Genomic DNA, 14,623 nt, shown 5'->3' with positions numbered 1-14,623 from the left:
GGGTGCCTTCCCTCATGATTTCTGGCCTGGAGAAGTTCTGTCATTTCATTTTCAGAGGAATTTCATTTTGTCTCCAGGAGCCTGAGCACATTTATGATGCAGCAGTGGTGGAAGCCCTTAAGGAGAGTCCTGCTGAGAGAGATGAAGACACTGGTACAATCAGAGTTCCAATCACGCCTCTCTTATCACCCACGGCTCACGAGTGGACACAGATCTCTCTTTATTTCTCACCCTAGTTTTGGCTCCAGGAGATGAGAAACATGATGGAAAAGAACCTGAAACAGAATCAGAGTTTGTAGACATAAAAGGTATTTACCTTTCATTCCCTCAGTTACATACTCTTAACTATTTGTTGGGCACCTACCATTTGGGACAGAGAAGTGTAGGTATGCTGTATGTCCTTTGGGGCAGCTAGAATTATGTGGTTTACTATAGTGTGAGCCTTGGGGCTCAACTGCCTGAGTCCAAATTCTGGCTCAACCACTTACTAGTTTTATGACTTTGAAGCAAGGTACTTGGCCACTCTGAACCTTAGTTCCTTAATCCATAAAATGGGGGAAATAAGAGTACCAACTTCATAGGTTCTTGCAAAGATTACATTAGAAACTGTACATAGAATGAATAACACAGTGCCTGACATATAGTAACCCTCAGTAGTTGTTTTTGTTTTGATGATGATGATGATGATGATGATTAGTTGGAAAGATCAAAGCAATGCACAGAGATTAATTACACGCAAAAGCGCACACAGGAGATGTTTCCCAGTCTTTATGCGGAGCATTGAGAAAGAATTGTGCAGCCGTGAAGAGATCGAGGTGGGATAAGGTTATTCATTCTTTCCACAAAAGGACTCAGCATTCTACTATGTGCCAGGCACTAAGCTAGGCTGGGGAGAGAAAGAAAATATGCCCCTGTCCTCGGAATCTTTTGGTCTGGTGGGAGCCACCTGCAAGAGGATAATCATGGGAAACTGTGATAAGAGTAATGGGGAGCTGGGGTGGGAGTGAGAAGTCAGGGAGGGCTTCACAGAGGAGGTGACCTTTGGACTGGTCCTTTAAGCCTATGTAGGAGTTTTCCAGGGACACTCTGGTGACAAGGAGGGGAAAGGCGAGGACCTGGGCTTGAGGGCATCAGGCAATTCCAGGAAGGCAGAGAGGAGAGATGTGGGAGATAAACTTGGCGAGAACCAGGCTGGCCAAGCTGCCTCTCCTCCTTAGACTCTGTTGCCTTCCATCCCTTTATCCATTCAACATTTGTTGAGCAGCTACTCTGTGCCCTGCCCCTCACTGGGCACTGAGAGGGCAGAGATCAAAATACCCCTAGCTCAAAGTGCCCACAGCAAGGTCCCTCAAAAATGTGTAGCTGAAAAAAACCCTTAGTATATTTCAACAAATTTAAGATGCCATCCATTTTGAGAACACCATCATTTTATGTAGCACTAAGAAAAGTCTCTGCCAATTAGATGATATGGCATACTACCGAATGGGACACATCCTGATTTCAGAGATGCTAAAATGTGGGAAAAAAATGTGAGTCTTCTTATCGATGAAAGTTGGCACCATTAATGGTGCTTGTGACAAATGCGTGCCCATTTGGAAAAACAATATATTTTTATCGCTCTGGAGGCGGCCGAGGCTGAAGTGGGGGGCCCTGTAGTCTCTTCCATGCTTTCCCAGGAAAGCTCCAGGCTGCTCAGGATTTGGGGTCCTGTGGGGAGAGTAAATCCTGCTCTTCTTCTCCTCCTCATCCCTCTTCTCTGGAGAGGAAAGGGAAAGAGTGAAATTAAATGCTCTGAGAGCTATAGGAAGGGAAGGGTTGAAGGTGACGGCCCACTGGGCTGGCACGAGGGCATTTTCCAAGGGCAGCGAAGGTGAGCAGACCATCAGCAACACAGCTGACTGGACTGGGGCTGCAAGGGGATCTGATGGTTCCTTTTATGCTTTAGGGTGCCATTCGTTAGGCTCTGCCGACCCATCAAGGTGACCCCCTCATGCTGCAGTCCCAGAGGGAGACACAATGAGTGAAAGCCAGGCTGAACATTTCAAAGAAGCGCGAGGGTTTCCCAGGCAGGGAGGATAATGGCAGCTCTATTCACGGAGGCGCCTTTGAGATGGGACAGTTTTCCTTGCCAGGGCGGGATGCAGAGAGCCCTGCGAAGGGGGGCCCCCTTGTCTGGCTCTATTTATCTCTGTTTACAAGAGCCAGGTATAACTACAGCATGCTGCTTTGGAGCGGACATTTTCATGCTCCTCTGTGTAGGAGAGGGAAGAGACATGCATTCAATCCTGGCTGCTGGGAGCTCTTAGGCAGCCTCTCTGCACCTCTGAAAGCTGTTTCAATGAGAGCTTGACGGTCATTTGCCCTCACCCTCTGGAAAATGGAGAGGACTTGGGACAGCCACGTGGAGGGAATCAGGAATCCACCTGGGAGGATGCCCCAGGTTTCTTCTCATGGTGTGAGCTCCATGGTAGATGCCTTCTTGTTGGCCCTGTAGTAGATGGTGTGGGTGCCCTTAGCACTTCTGCGCACACAGCTGCCACACCTGCATCCCTTTGCCTGGGGCTCTCTAGTAGCTGCCAGCTGCAGGTCAAGGTAGAAGTGCTGGGGAATTAACTCCTGGGGGGAGCCCTCACCCAGTGGCCAACGGGAGTTGGTGTAGAAACATCCCAGGTCCCGCTGAGCATGAGAAAGACCTCTGAGTTGTAGTTCTGCCCCAGCCTGAGATTTCTCTATGCTGGGTTAAGCTCCCATCGCCCATGGGTGCTGCTGCCTTGATGAGACACCTTTTATTGTTGCCTTCCTTTCCCTGTACCCTTTAGCTCTGGAGTAAACTGCATGCGTTCACATCCTCTTCTTAGGATCTGCTTCTGCAGAACTAGATCAAGACAACCCCTGTCTCCCCAGGGCTGAGCACACAGTAGGTGCTTAATAAATATATTTCTCAAAACACGGAAAACCACCTGCCTCACAGGGCTGTAATGAGGACCAAATAAAACAAAATGAGCAAAAGTATGTTGGAAATTTCAAAGCATAGGGCTGGTGGAAGAAAGGATGGCAGTTGGCCCTAGTGGTGGCCGGGAGTGGGTGGGATGGGGCCTGCCCCGCCGGGGGGCGCCACAGGACTTGTGTTTGTCCCCACTGTTCCTCTGCACCAGCTCATCCAGACTGAGTCCCCCCCGGGGAGCAACCGTGACCTGGAAAACTTATCACACGTACATTAAAGCTTCTGGAGGTTCGGTAGAAAACAACGGGTTTCTTGATTTAATTTGCATTAAAAAATTCTTTCCTAAACTGTTGGGTTCATGTTTTATGGTTTCTTTAACAATTACTCTCTTTATGCTAGGGTCATTCATCAGTGCTTTTATTCTTTCCCCCTAAAAATCTAAAGTCTGATAAAACAGCCTTTTAAATGGAATCATCCTTTGTCTCCATTAAAGCTGCCAGACTCTATTTATTGAAACTGAGTGAACAGCGGCGTGACCCAGCTGTGGTTCTTGTGTAACCTCGCTCTCTAATCGCTGAGGACCGCAGCCGCCCGCTCGTTGCCTGCCTTCAGTGCAAGAGTCATCTCCATGAGCAAAACGTACCTTATAGTTTCATTCCTTGTCTCCCCTCAGCAAGACTGGGTTTTTATTTGTTTGTTTTGAAATACTGAGTCACTTCTATTAAAGTGAATAGTGGTGTGTGTGTGTGTGTGTTTTTTTTTTAATATGTTGACAATTTGGACCCATGTTCCAACCAGGTGGAACAGATGTCCCCATTGGGGGTCCAGGGACCTAACACTCAGACTTGTCACATCAGCCTAGAAAGTGGTTCCCGGGGTAGAGGCCATTTTCCTACAGGCTTTGATTTTCCCACCAGGGTTGGACCCAAGGAAGAGGAGCCCCCTGGCCTCTGTAACCCCTGGCCCTCTACCCTCCCCTGCAGGGTACTTCCTCTCTCTCTTCGTGGTGTCCCTCTTCCTCCTGATGATCGGCAGCTCCGCCTTCAGCAACTTGTGGCTGGGTGTCTGGTTAAACAAGGGCTCACAGGTGAGTTCCCTTTTGGCTTTGGGAAATGCTGAGTCAGTTGCTAATGGAGCATATGAACACCATAAAATGAGCCTTCCACAGCCCTCTCCACAAGGCTGACGTCGGCTGCTTAGACTACACAACTCAACTCCTGAAATCCCCTTTGATTTTTCAAGACAAGCAGGGCATCCAAATTTGTATGTGCCGCCTTCAAATTTTAAAGGATTGTGCCAGGCAAATGCAGCATGGCTGGAGTTGTGCACATGCAGGATAGGGTCAGTTCTGCAGCCTCTGTTGTAAGGCACCTCTGAGCAGTGTCTGGGAAGGGCTGGGGAAGCCTAACACAGATTTCTGTCTTCTTGCCTCTGAAGAGAAACTGGCATCTTGTCATGGACACCCTCTGGTGTCAGAGAGTTCCACCTGGCTCTGCTCCCCAAAGTCTCCCTCCAGGAATAGGACATGCAAAAGTCAGACTGGGTCCCTGGATGTGTTGTAGGGCCATTGGGGGGCCTCTCTCTGCCTCCCAAGCTCTCATCTAGGCCAGGCCCCTCCTGGGAAGGATGGATAAATCTGCTCTCCTTCAAGCTTGCTGGAAACTCTCCCAGCTTTTGGCCTATGGTTTCAAAGCTTTCCTGGAGCCCCAGGAAATGCTGTGGGGTTGCCTGCCCATCCTCCAAGATTACATTTTGGTACAGTTCTGTTGCTATGACAACCAAAGTGAGGAGGCCCTGGGAAGACATGGGCAGGGGAGAGGATGCGATTGCCCTCCTGGAGTTTGGCATAGCTCCCTGAGACCAGTCCCAAGGGGAGAAGCCAAGGGGTGGCCTTCTCTGTGCAAAAAGACAGCCATCTCTGGAACGTCCCCCAGATCCTTGCTTGCTCATGAAGAGCCCTTTCCTTGGAGAACCCAAGGGGTGAGTCAGAGTGGAGCCTCTCCCCATGCGTGGTGCTTCCCCAGTAGGCCAGTGCCATTCTAATTGGGCAGCAGCAATGATGGCTGACCCACGCATTGGCGCCACCACCAGACACTGCGGGCATAGCCCACAGCGCAACAAAACCCCCTCTTCAAGCTGGTCCTTTGGTCAATTAGCCCCCCAGGGATGCTTTTGCTTTTATGGATGTTCATCCATCAGCCACCACCTCTGGTTTACATTTCCGCTATGGCTGTAATCAGCAAAATGACATTTAGAAGAAAGATGCTTGTTTGCTCCCCAAAGGCAGTCTTGACTTTTAGCACATGGCTCAGAGAAAAGCAAAACTGCCAGTTTTTCAGGAGGAGGAGATGGCCTCCCTCCAGAAATGCAGGCAAAAACACGTGTTCTCCTCGTGCAGGATGGAGCCAAGTGTGGTCTCCTTGAACCCTCCCAGAGTCCTTGGTTCATCAGGCTCCCTCCTCCCCACCGCCGACTCCAGGGCAGTGGACCGGCGCCCTCCTAGGTGCACCCTGAGAAAAGGAAAGGAAGAGGGCCCCGGGGGGCTGGCCCATCATACAGGGAAACTCCTGAGTCTCCCCAAAGGCCTGGTGGTTTCTGCCATCAGGTCTCTGATCCCCTGGCCTGTCTGGGCTGCCTGAATGTTGCTCAGCCAGCCTGTGGAATCCAGCTATTGTTGCTTCTGTGATTTTCCTGGCCCAGCGTCACCTCTGGTCTCCTGAGGTGCAGGTGGTTCCTGGCTGCCCTGTACAGGTCTGCTTTGTCTGCTTTGCTTTTCTCACTGGCTCTGCTGAGCCTTGTCAGCCAGGGGCCCTTGGGTGCCCAGCGGCCCAGCAGGAGAAGCCATGCAAAGCTCAGGAGTCCCCACAGGGAACTGACTTGATTTTACCACCTGGCTCATTCTTAACAATTATGCACCCCTTTTTAGTTTCTTCTCCCTGGAAAGATTCTCTGAAAAATTCCCATTCTTTTGACAGCTGATCAACCCTCGGTGCCTCTTGTTTTCCTCCCAAGATGACGTGTGGGCCTCACGGCGACATGAGCACGTGCGAGGTGGGCCCGGTGCTGGCAGACGCCGGGCCGAGGGTGTACCAGTGGGCGCACTCAGGGTGCATGGTGTCCGTGCTGGTGTTTGGCACCACCCGAGGCTTCACTTTCACCAGGACCACGCTGACGGCATCCTTCTCACTGCACGACTGAGTGTTTGACAAGGTACAGGCTCCCCATCCCCCGCCCCAGGGGCTGCATGCGCATCGGTACATCAGTCAGTGGGGTTTATTGATCACCTGCGATGTGCCAGACACTGTGCTCAGCTCTGGGGGGGACACTGCTCACGGAGCTTACAGTCGTGTCTGGGAAGAATCTCCCAGTATCTGATTATCAACTGCAAAGGCAAACTTCAGGGAGCTGTGGGTGTGTCATGGGCCCAGGCAGGGCTGGGGGTGAAGGTGTGAGTGGTCAGGAAGGTCTCCCTGGGACATTGCCCTGGAGCAGACGTGTGCAGGCCCAGAGGGCATCTCCTGCTCCAAAGAGCTCTGAGGACATCAGGCCCCCTCTTCATTCCGCTGCTGCCGTGGAGGGCCCTGGCCGGAGTGCACAGGTGTGGCCCCCCACCGACACACACACAGGGGAACTTGGCCTTTTATTGCCCTGGGCAAAAAATCCCTCCCTCCTCAAAGGAGGCTGAATCCCTCCACGGTCACTCTCAGCCATGGTGGTGGCGAGAAAGGGCCGCATTCTCGCTTTCCCAGGACGGCCTGGCGCATTGTGTTGGCCCCCAGAAAAAACCTCAGGCCTGGCTCGCGATCCCAGCCCCAGGGAGCGCCGGACGGGGCAGGGGTGGGGGTCACCGAACAGGCACCTAGCCCGTGACCCTCCATCGTCGCCCACAGATCCTGGAGAGCCCGATGAGCTTCTTTGACAGGACTCCCGCCGGCAGGCTAATGAACCGTTGTTCTGAGGACATGGACGAGCTGGATGTGAGGCTGCCGTTTCATGCCGAGAACTTTCTGCAGAAGTTTTTTACGGTGCTGTTTATTCTCGTGATATTGGCTGCTGTGTTTCCTGCTGTCCTTTTAGTCCTGGCCGGCCTGGTTGTAGGCGTCGTCATTCTTTTACGGTAGGTCGATGCGCGGTTTAAAAAGGAGCACACGAAACCCATGCATATTTGGTTAACCCTGTGCAGTGACCCGGTAGTACCCGGTGGTACTGAGTCCTTGCTGTCTTCTTTGAATGGTGGAGCACGTTGATGTTTGGTGATGTGCTAAGTGCTCGGCATACATCTGGCATTTGAGCCTCAGAGCAAGGCTGAGGGGTGGATATGGCTGGGAGATTAAGTCACTGGTCCCAGGCCAGGAAATGAGCGACCGTGGGTGCTGTCTACCTGCTGTTACGTTCTTAACCACTGGGCTTTGCCATTCCTGCTGCTGGAGGATAGAGGAGACCAGTCTCTCTGAGCTTTGAGAAATAGCCCCACCTGACCGCTGACGTGGTGAGAGAAAGGCCTTGGCTGCTTGGCACTGAGGGGTCCCCGTGCCCACCTTCACACCCACCCTGGGGAAAAGCGGGAGGGCAGCATCGGTCCCAGCTTTCCAGGAAACCCAGCTCCTCAGGTCCTCCCTCGCCCTGGGCGAGCTGGAGTTCTCAGCAGGCAGCCTGGTGGGTATTGCGTGAGGGCTAAGGATTGGAAATCAGATGAAATTTGTATCAGAGTCCCAGCTCTGCTGCAAAACTAGCTGGAGGACCTTGGAGAAGTCGGAGGAACGCTGCAGGCCTCAGTCTCCTTATCTCTAAAACGGTAATCATCGAAACATGTGCCTCGCCTGTTCTGGAAGGGTTCTCAAGAGGATCAATAAGTGTCTTGTAAATTAGAAATGGGACACAATATTATATAAACTTCGAGTTTCTATAAAACTCAACGAAATGTTTATTATGTTCCTAAATGTGCCCAGCCCTGGTCTGGACACGGAGGGTCTTGAAGAGGGTGCCCCAGATTGCCAGGATTCAGCCCACAAATCGTGGACCCACGTCCACCTGTAAGCAGGAACATCACACTCAGAGCTGAGTTTTAGAAATATTGCTGTGGCCATTGCACAGTGTGGAGGGGGGATGAAGCTACAGAAAGATTGAGACAAGGCTATAGGATTGGAGACTCTTGCAGTGTAGAATCTGAGTGAGAACTGAGACATAGGCAGCAGCAGTCAGGGCAGAAAAGAGGTGGATTCGGGAGCCGTTTCGGAGATAGTCCGCTGGGGTTGGGGGATGGGAGAGGCCAAGGATGAGTCCAAGATGGGGAGTGCTGTGAAGACAGATATGAGTGATACTGGAGGAGACGCAGTTGGGGGTGATCAAGGTTACCGGTTTGATTTTGGATGTTTCAAGGTTGTGGATCAAGCCCACAGATGATGCCACAGACAGTGGGGAATGTGAGTGTAGGGATGTACGGGCAGAGAGGCTGACTCCACGTCCTTGGCTGAAGCTGGCATCGCCATGGGAACTAGCACATGTGCCCTGGGAGTTGGGGGAGCCGGGCTCTCGCTTCAGTCTCCCACTGCCTCCTTCGTGACTCTGAGAAAGCACACATGGGCCTCAGTGTCCAGCCTCAAGAGTTTATTGCAGTGACCAAATAAAAATAATTTCTGCAAGTCCTTTACAAACATAACATGTCCTGGGTACCACTTCTTAAAATGGATTCCTTGGGCTGGTGTTTGTTTTTGTAATCTGTGTGCTTGTCTGACCATTGTTCCTGTCTGTTCTCCCCTCTGTGCTGTTGACTTACTTAGCAAAAGGTTTTTCTCTGCCCTGCACTCCTACTTCTTGCTACAAGACAGGCCAGATGAGGCTGATGCAGACTGAGTTACCCAATGTTTCCAACTAACTCACTTGCGCTCTGAATGAGGTTTCCCTTCCTCTCCCCTGGGTGACTGTCAGCTGAGTCTGGAGGCCAGATTAGATTCGCTGTCACGGGCCAGCTGCCAATGTGCGTGCCGAGGGCAGTGGTCTCTCACTCACCGGGGCCCTGGGGGAGTTACATCCTGTGGAGCATTTGGTTTTAAAATCAGCTCCTGAGGTGACAATGTTCAAATGTTCAAAATTACCTTTGAAAATGTCTTTAGAAGATCACATATTGGCAGTTGACGCACCAGATCCAGATTTTCCTCCACAATTGGAACAGATCCCTTTTTCTTTGGTTGGGTACCCAGAAGTGGTTGGCTTGTATTCAGGGGCTGCACTGTGTGAAAAACTCTAGTCTTCAAAGACTAGAGTCACAGCTCGTGCAGCGAGACACTCATGCTGCAAGAAGCCTTCAGAGCTGAGACCACAGGAAGGAGTGGCTCAAATTTCTGAGAGCCCCACCCTCACACACAGGGATGGGCCCCCCAAGAGGAGAATGGCGGGCCAGCCCCTCCTTCCTGGTTAGATGGCACCGCCTGTTTTAAATTTGTCTTGAGTGCCCAGCTGGATTTGTGTGAGCTGAGGGGATCACTGGGAGAGCCCATGTGGGGCCCCCCGGGCCGCTCTTGGTTTTCCCGCAGCATTTTTCACAGAGGAATCCAGGAGCTCAAGAAGGTCGAAGGCGTCAGCCAGTCCCCCTGGGTCTCCCACGTAGCCTCGTGCATGCAGGGCCTAGGAACCATCCACGCCTACGCCAAGAGGGACGACCGCGTCAGCAAGTAAGTCCTGGGCAGGGCCTGCCCCAGGTCTTCCGCTCCCTGTCAGCCCCAGCGGGAGGCCCAGAAACGCCGGCTGCTCTGGCTCTGAGGAGGGAAGTCTGGGTGGCGAGGCCTGACTGTGGACGGAGAGCCGGTAGAATGGAGGAGGAGCCCCTCACACACTAGGCCTTTCTCCCCAGTGTCCGAGGCCCCCAAAGACTCGAGCTCATCCAATGACAACCTCAGTACAGCGTTTTACATGTTTTATTTTTTTTCTCCCTAAAAGTAAAATGTGTTCAGTTCAGGAAAATAGGAGAAAACAGAAAAAAAAAAAAAAAATCACCCATGGGCCCCCAACCCAAATCCTATTAATATTTTTGCGTATTTCCTTACAGTCTTTTCTTTTTTTCTATTTCTAAAGTATTTATAATCATGTTTGTCTTGTTTTAGTTTTAAATAGCATTTTTCATGTTATTACATATTCCTTGTAAAAGTCATTTTTAAAGATCACATTACATCTCACTTCGTAGACGGATCAGTTTTCTTCTTTTTAAAATGTCGGGACTAGATTAATAAATTTCTCTGGAGTCCTCCAGCTCCAAACTTCGAAAACACCGTATAATTACATATAATCAGTGTGTATCAGTCACAGTAGGCTCACTGGGGTAACAAACAACTCCAAATTTTAGGGGCTTAACACAATACATATTTATTCTTCCTCAAGCCACACCTGAATGAGGGTCCATGGGGCAAGGGTAGGGGATTCTGCTCCACACTCAGGTACACGGTCTCTCTCCATCTGGGGCTTTTCCATCCTGAGGGCCTTGGGGACCTCTGCAGGATCCTCTGGTCTAACTGGAAGATAAGAGGAGAGATGTGGGTGGAGGACCCCAATGAAGGCACTCATCATTTCTGCACACTCATTGGCCAGATTTCAGTCACATGGGTGCACCTAACTGCAAAGGAGGCTGGGAAATGTAGTCCAGCTGTGGCCATAGGAGGAAAAGAAAATGGAGTTTGGTGAATCTGTAGCGTCTCTGCCACATAGATGTTCTTTTTCCACCCCCATCCTTTCCCTCCTTAAAATCCTAACACACACTTCAAAGTTTGTGTCTCTCTCTCCCTGCCACCCACGATCTCAGTGTGGACCTGGCACCCTAGCCTGTCTTTAGTTCAGTCAGCAGCTAGCCCTGTTACTGGTGTGACCTGAACATCATGTGTCAAGAGTCCTGCATCACACATCCACCCTTCCAGTGTCCTGGTCATGGGCCATTCATCAACTCACAACAAACTGAACAGATTCAATCCTTGTCTTCCTGCAGATTCTCCCCCAAGGTTTCCAAAACGATCCTATAGGAGAGCTGAGCCCTACGCCATTGATGGGCTCTTCCCTCTTTTAATCCTTTCGTTCCTTTCATGGACTTTCCAGAGGGCTTGGGCTTCTGACTTGTACTGCTTCTGCGAACAGACAAAAATGCTACAGCACTAAAAAAAGGTTCGAGGTCAAATTCCAATTTGATCCCCGCCAGTGACTCTGTTTCTGCACAACATAACCAACCACACACGTAAGACCGCAGATGACTCCTAAGTCACTTAAGCTGTCAGTTGAATGTGTAGGCTTTATAACGACACGGTAGAAAGACCAAAGTGTTTGGAAGAATATTTTAACTAAGCTCTGGGAAAAATTAGTCGGAGCGGAAGCAGAGAGGAGGGTGCTACAGGGCCCAGCCTGGGTAGTCAGAGGAGCTTCCAGCCAGAATCCTTTGAGGAGGTTTAGAACAGGATGGAACAGCAATGCCGAGGACGTCATGACTGCACCAGTGGAGGAATCTCAACTCTTTAGGAGTTTAAGCATGGAAAGTTTTAATTTTTTTTCTAATAATTTCTACCAGTTGTTCTGATGAAGCCCCTTTCCCAGTAAGTCAGGGGAACCTTCAGTGGCAATTGTGATTAATGTCCCTTCTGGTCAAAGATTAGCTCAGTCCAGTTAAAACTTCAATCTTGAAGGTACTCAGGTCACGGCCCCCCACCCTCCATCTGCGCAGATGCTTGGAATGGGCATGCTGTGCTGTTCTATGTGTCGGGCAAGGGGGCAGGGTCACTGCTGGGAAGCACCTAGTCTTTTCTTTTAAACACTCTCTCCCTTTTCTCTGAGCCTGGTTCTCTGAGGCTGGTGCAGAGGGATGGAGGTGGGGAAGGACACATCCTCAGGTGACCACCCTGTCTGGGTCATTCTCCTTTCTGCTGCTGATTTCTTCTGGTCCAGCTCTCCGTGCAGATAAGGTGTGGTGGAGGAGAGCCCCCAACAGGACCCAGGTCCCCAGCTGCTCTGCTGGGCACTGCCGATGGTCAGGCTCTGGTGGGTCCTCCCATGAGCTCCGCCTGGCAGCCTCACACTGCTTTCCTTTTATATGGGGCCTCTTGCCTCATGCCGATCAGTGTGGCATCAAGACTGCAGCCACACATGCCATCTTTCCTCTGCACCCCAACTCTAGGGACTGCAGGAACGGGCAGGACCCACCTTCCGTACATCTGGGGACCGAGCAACTCCGGGGCTGGGTCTTGCCTTCATCCCTCGGCGGTGTCGTCTCTCTGTCGCTCTGCCCTGTGCTCCTTCTCCTCTGGCTCAGGGGACACGCAGCAGAGGTACAAGATGTCAGCTTTCTTTTTTTTCCTCCACCTTTATAAACAATTGCCTTGACTCTTCTTTCCCTGAACTGGGGAGGAGAACCAATCCAGCACCCTCCTTTCCTTCCTCTGCCATCACAAACATTGAGATCTCCTCACCTGCCACCCTGTATAGATCAAAGGGGTCAACGGTCATTTCCACAGGGCCTTTGGGGAGTGGCTGTCCCCAAGACAGCGGTCCTTTGGAGGAAGAGTGTGAGGTTCTCAGCCCCTTTTGTTCTCAGCTGTGGGTTCCAGTTGCCAGTTCTGGGAAAGACAGAAAGAGCCCACTCAGCACCATATGCTACTGCTATGTAGGATTTCTCAAAATAAGTGCAAATCAAAGATGCCCATGGCAGCAGATTTTAAAGAGTATGAATATATGCTCATCTTTTAAGAGACTCCTATATAAGGATGCATTCCTCTCTCCCTATTTCTCCAGTAGCCCTAACCCTAAGTCTATGGAAGCACAACCTGACCTCCTGTTTTGTCTGATTTCTTAATTTTAGGTTTAAGATGCTAAATGATGAAAACTGCAGCCATCTCCTATACTTTAACTGTGCTCTCAGGTGGTTTGCTCTAAGGATGGATGTCCTCATGAACATTGTCACCTTCATTGTGGCCTTGTTGGTGACCCTGAGTTTCTCCTCAATCAGTGCTTCATCCAAAGGCTTGCCATTGTCTTACATCATCCAGGTAGCACCTAGTGTGAAGCTGGGCTTGGCCTGGAGGCTCTGGCATAGAGTGTATCAGGGAAGATGGACATAACAGAAAACCCAACTCAACGGGTTTAAATAATAAAGAGAGCTCAGTGGTTCACATCATTAAAAGGTCTGGTGGCTGTATGGGCTTCAGGCACAGTTGGATCATGGCCCCTGGGTTTGTCCTCCTCCTGTGATGACTTTCTTCGTTGTTGTACAATGGTGACTGGCAGCTCTGGGGGCTATAGCAGGAAGAAAGCAGGAGAAAAGCATTTCCTGCCCCAGCCACTGAACAAAAGCCCTGTGTTCTACTTTTACTGGATTAATTGAGGCATCCCAGAACTAATTTGTGGCTCGATGGGATTCGGATGACTGGCTTAGGCCAAAGGATGGAGTCATACCCCATGCTGCTCTCATGTCACACACTGCTGCCCCACAATGGGGAGAGGGAAAGGAATGCTGGGGGGCAACCATGGTGTCCATGACAAATAATCACCAACTTCTCTTTTTGGTTGCTTTGGTGTTTTTCTTTTGAAAAATAAGAATAACAGGGAAATAATGATAATAGGGAATAATAATGATAATAGGGAAACACATGTCATTTTAGGCACTGTTGTAAGTCCTTTACATAAATTAACTCATTTATCCCCACAATAACCCATGAGGTAAGGACGCCATAATCCAGGTTTTACAGGTGAGGAGACTGAGGTCCAGAAAGACTTGTCAGAATCACACACTGGCATGTGTGAGAGCCAGGATTTGAACCCACGTCCTCTGGGTCTGATACCAATCTGAGTCTGCATCTGCTCCTTGTTACATACCTCACACTTCTGTCTTTGGAAGCTGTTCCAATGCAGTCCTTATACTCGGTGCTCTGACATTCCAGGACAGTGAGTCTGAGTGGGGGTCTGTTTCCACTTATTCTGTTCAAGGCTGGGAACAGAATAAAGTCAAATCTCTCTTCAAGTGGAAAAAATTTCTCCTTTTCCTCCTTTATTCCTTTTTCTCCGCTTGATAATTTCCTTGTCTCCTTTCCCTTTGTTTTCTTTTTCTGTGACTCATATTGGTTGAATATTGGATTTCTTGCATCAGTCCTCTATGTTTCCTTTCTTTCATCTCAAAGTTTCCATGTTCTTGTTTTTTTATCTTTATTCTGGGAATTTTCCTTTGCTTTGTCATTCGGCCATTCTCTTGAATTTGAAGTTTGGCGATCATATGTTCGTATACTTAATTTCCACAAACTCTTTCTTAGTCTCTGAGTTTTTAAGCAAATCATTTTAAAATGGGTGCAACATATTTTTAATCTCTCTGAGGATATTAATTAGAGCTCCTCACCTTTCTTAAACTCTCCTTTCTTCTTTGACTGATATCTGTTTTTTCCAGGATCAGGTTTTTTGTTTGTTTGTTTGTTTGTTCATCTGATTCTTGCTCTTTCATGCCATTGGTTTTGTTCATATGTCTCTTGATCCATTTGTGGTTAAGGCTGAGAAACTTGGTTGGATTTTCACGGTTTCATCTGCCTTTGTGTATGCCTTGGTAGCTCTCTCCTGATGGGAGGTTTTATAACTATGGATAGGTGGGTTGGACTTTTCCACAGGCTGGCTTCACTTCAGGAAAACAGCCAGAGAGCTGGCCTTCAGACACCCAAAGGCTAGATTTAA

General features: G+C 49.9%; 1 protein-coding gene across 1 annotated transcript in view; it reads left to right on the top strand.

Moving 5' to 3' along the window:
* The window catches only part of ABCC12 (ATP binding cassette subfamily C member 12), a 58,444-nt gene that overhangs the window by 32,881 nt on the left and 10,940 nt on the right, over positions 1-14,623 (top strand). The window contains 9 exon segments of the mRNA XM_036832321.1: positions 78-159; positions 234-308; positions 3,121-3,173; positions 3,175-3,232; positions 3,928-4,031; positions 5,957-6,154; positions 6,835-7,061; positions 9,478-9,615; positions 12,801-12,957. Of these exon segments, the coding sequence (XP_036688216.1) occupies positions 78-159; positions 234-308; positions 3,121-3,173; positions 3,175-3,232; positions 3,928-4,031; positions 5,957-6,154; positions 6,835-7,061; positions 9,478-9,615; positions 12,801-12,957 (1,092 nt within the window).

Source organism: Balaenoptera musculus, chromosome 19 (genome assembly GCF_009873245.2).
Source record: "Balaenoptera musculus isolate JJ_BM4_2016_0621 chromosome 19, mBalMus1.pri.v3, whole genome shotgun sequence".
Classification (NCBI taxonomy): domain Eukaryota; kingdom Metazoa; phylum Chordata; class Mammalia; order Artiodactyla; family Balaenopteridae; genus Balaenoptera; species Balaenoptera musculus.
This window is presented reverse-complemented; position numbering and strand designations above follow the sequence as displayed.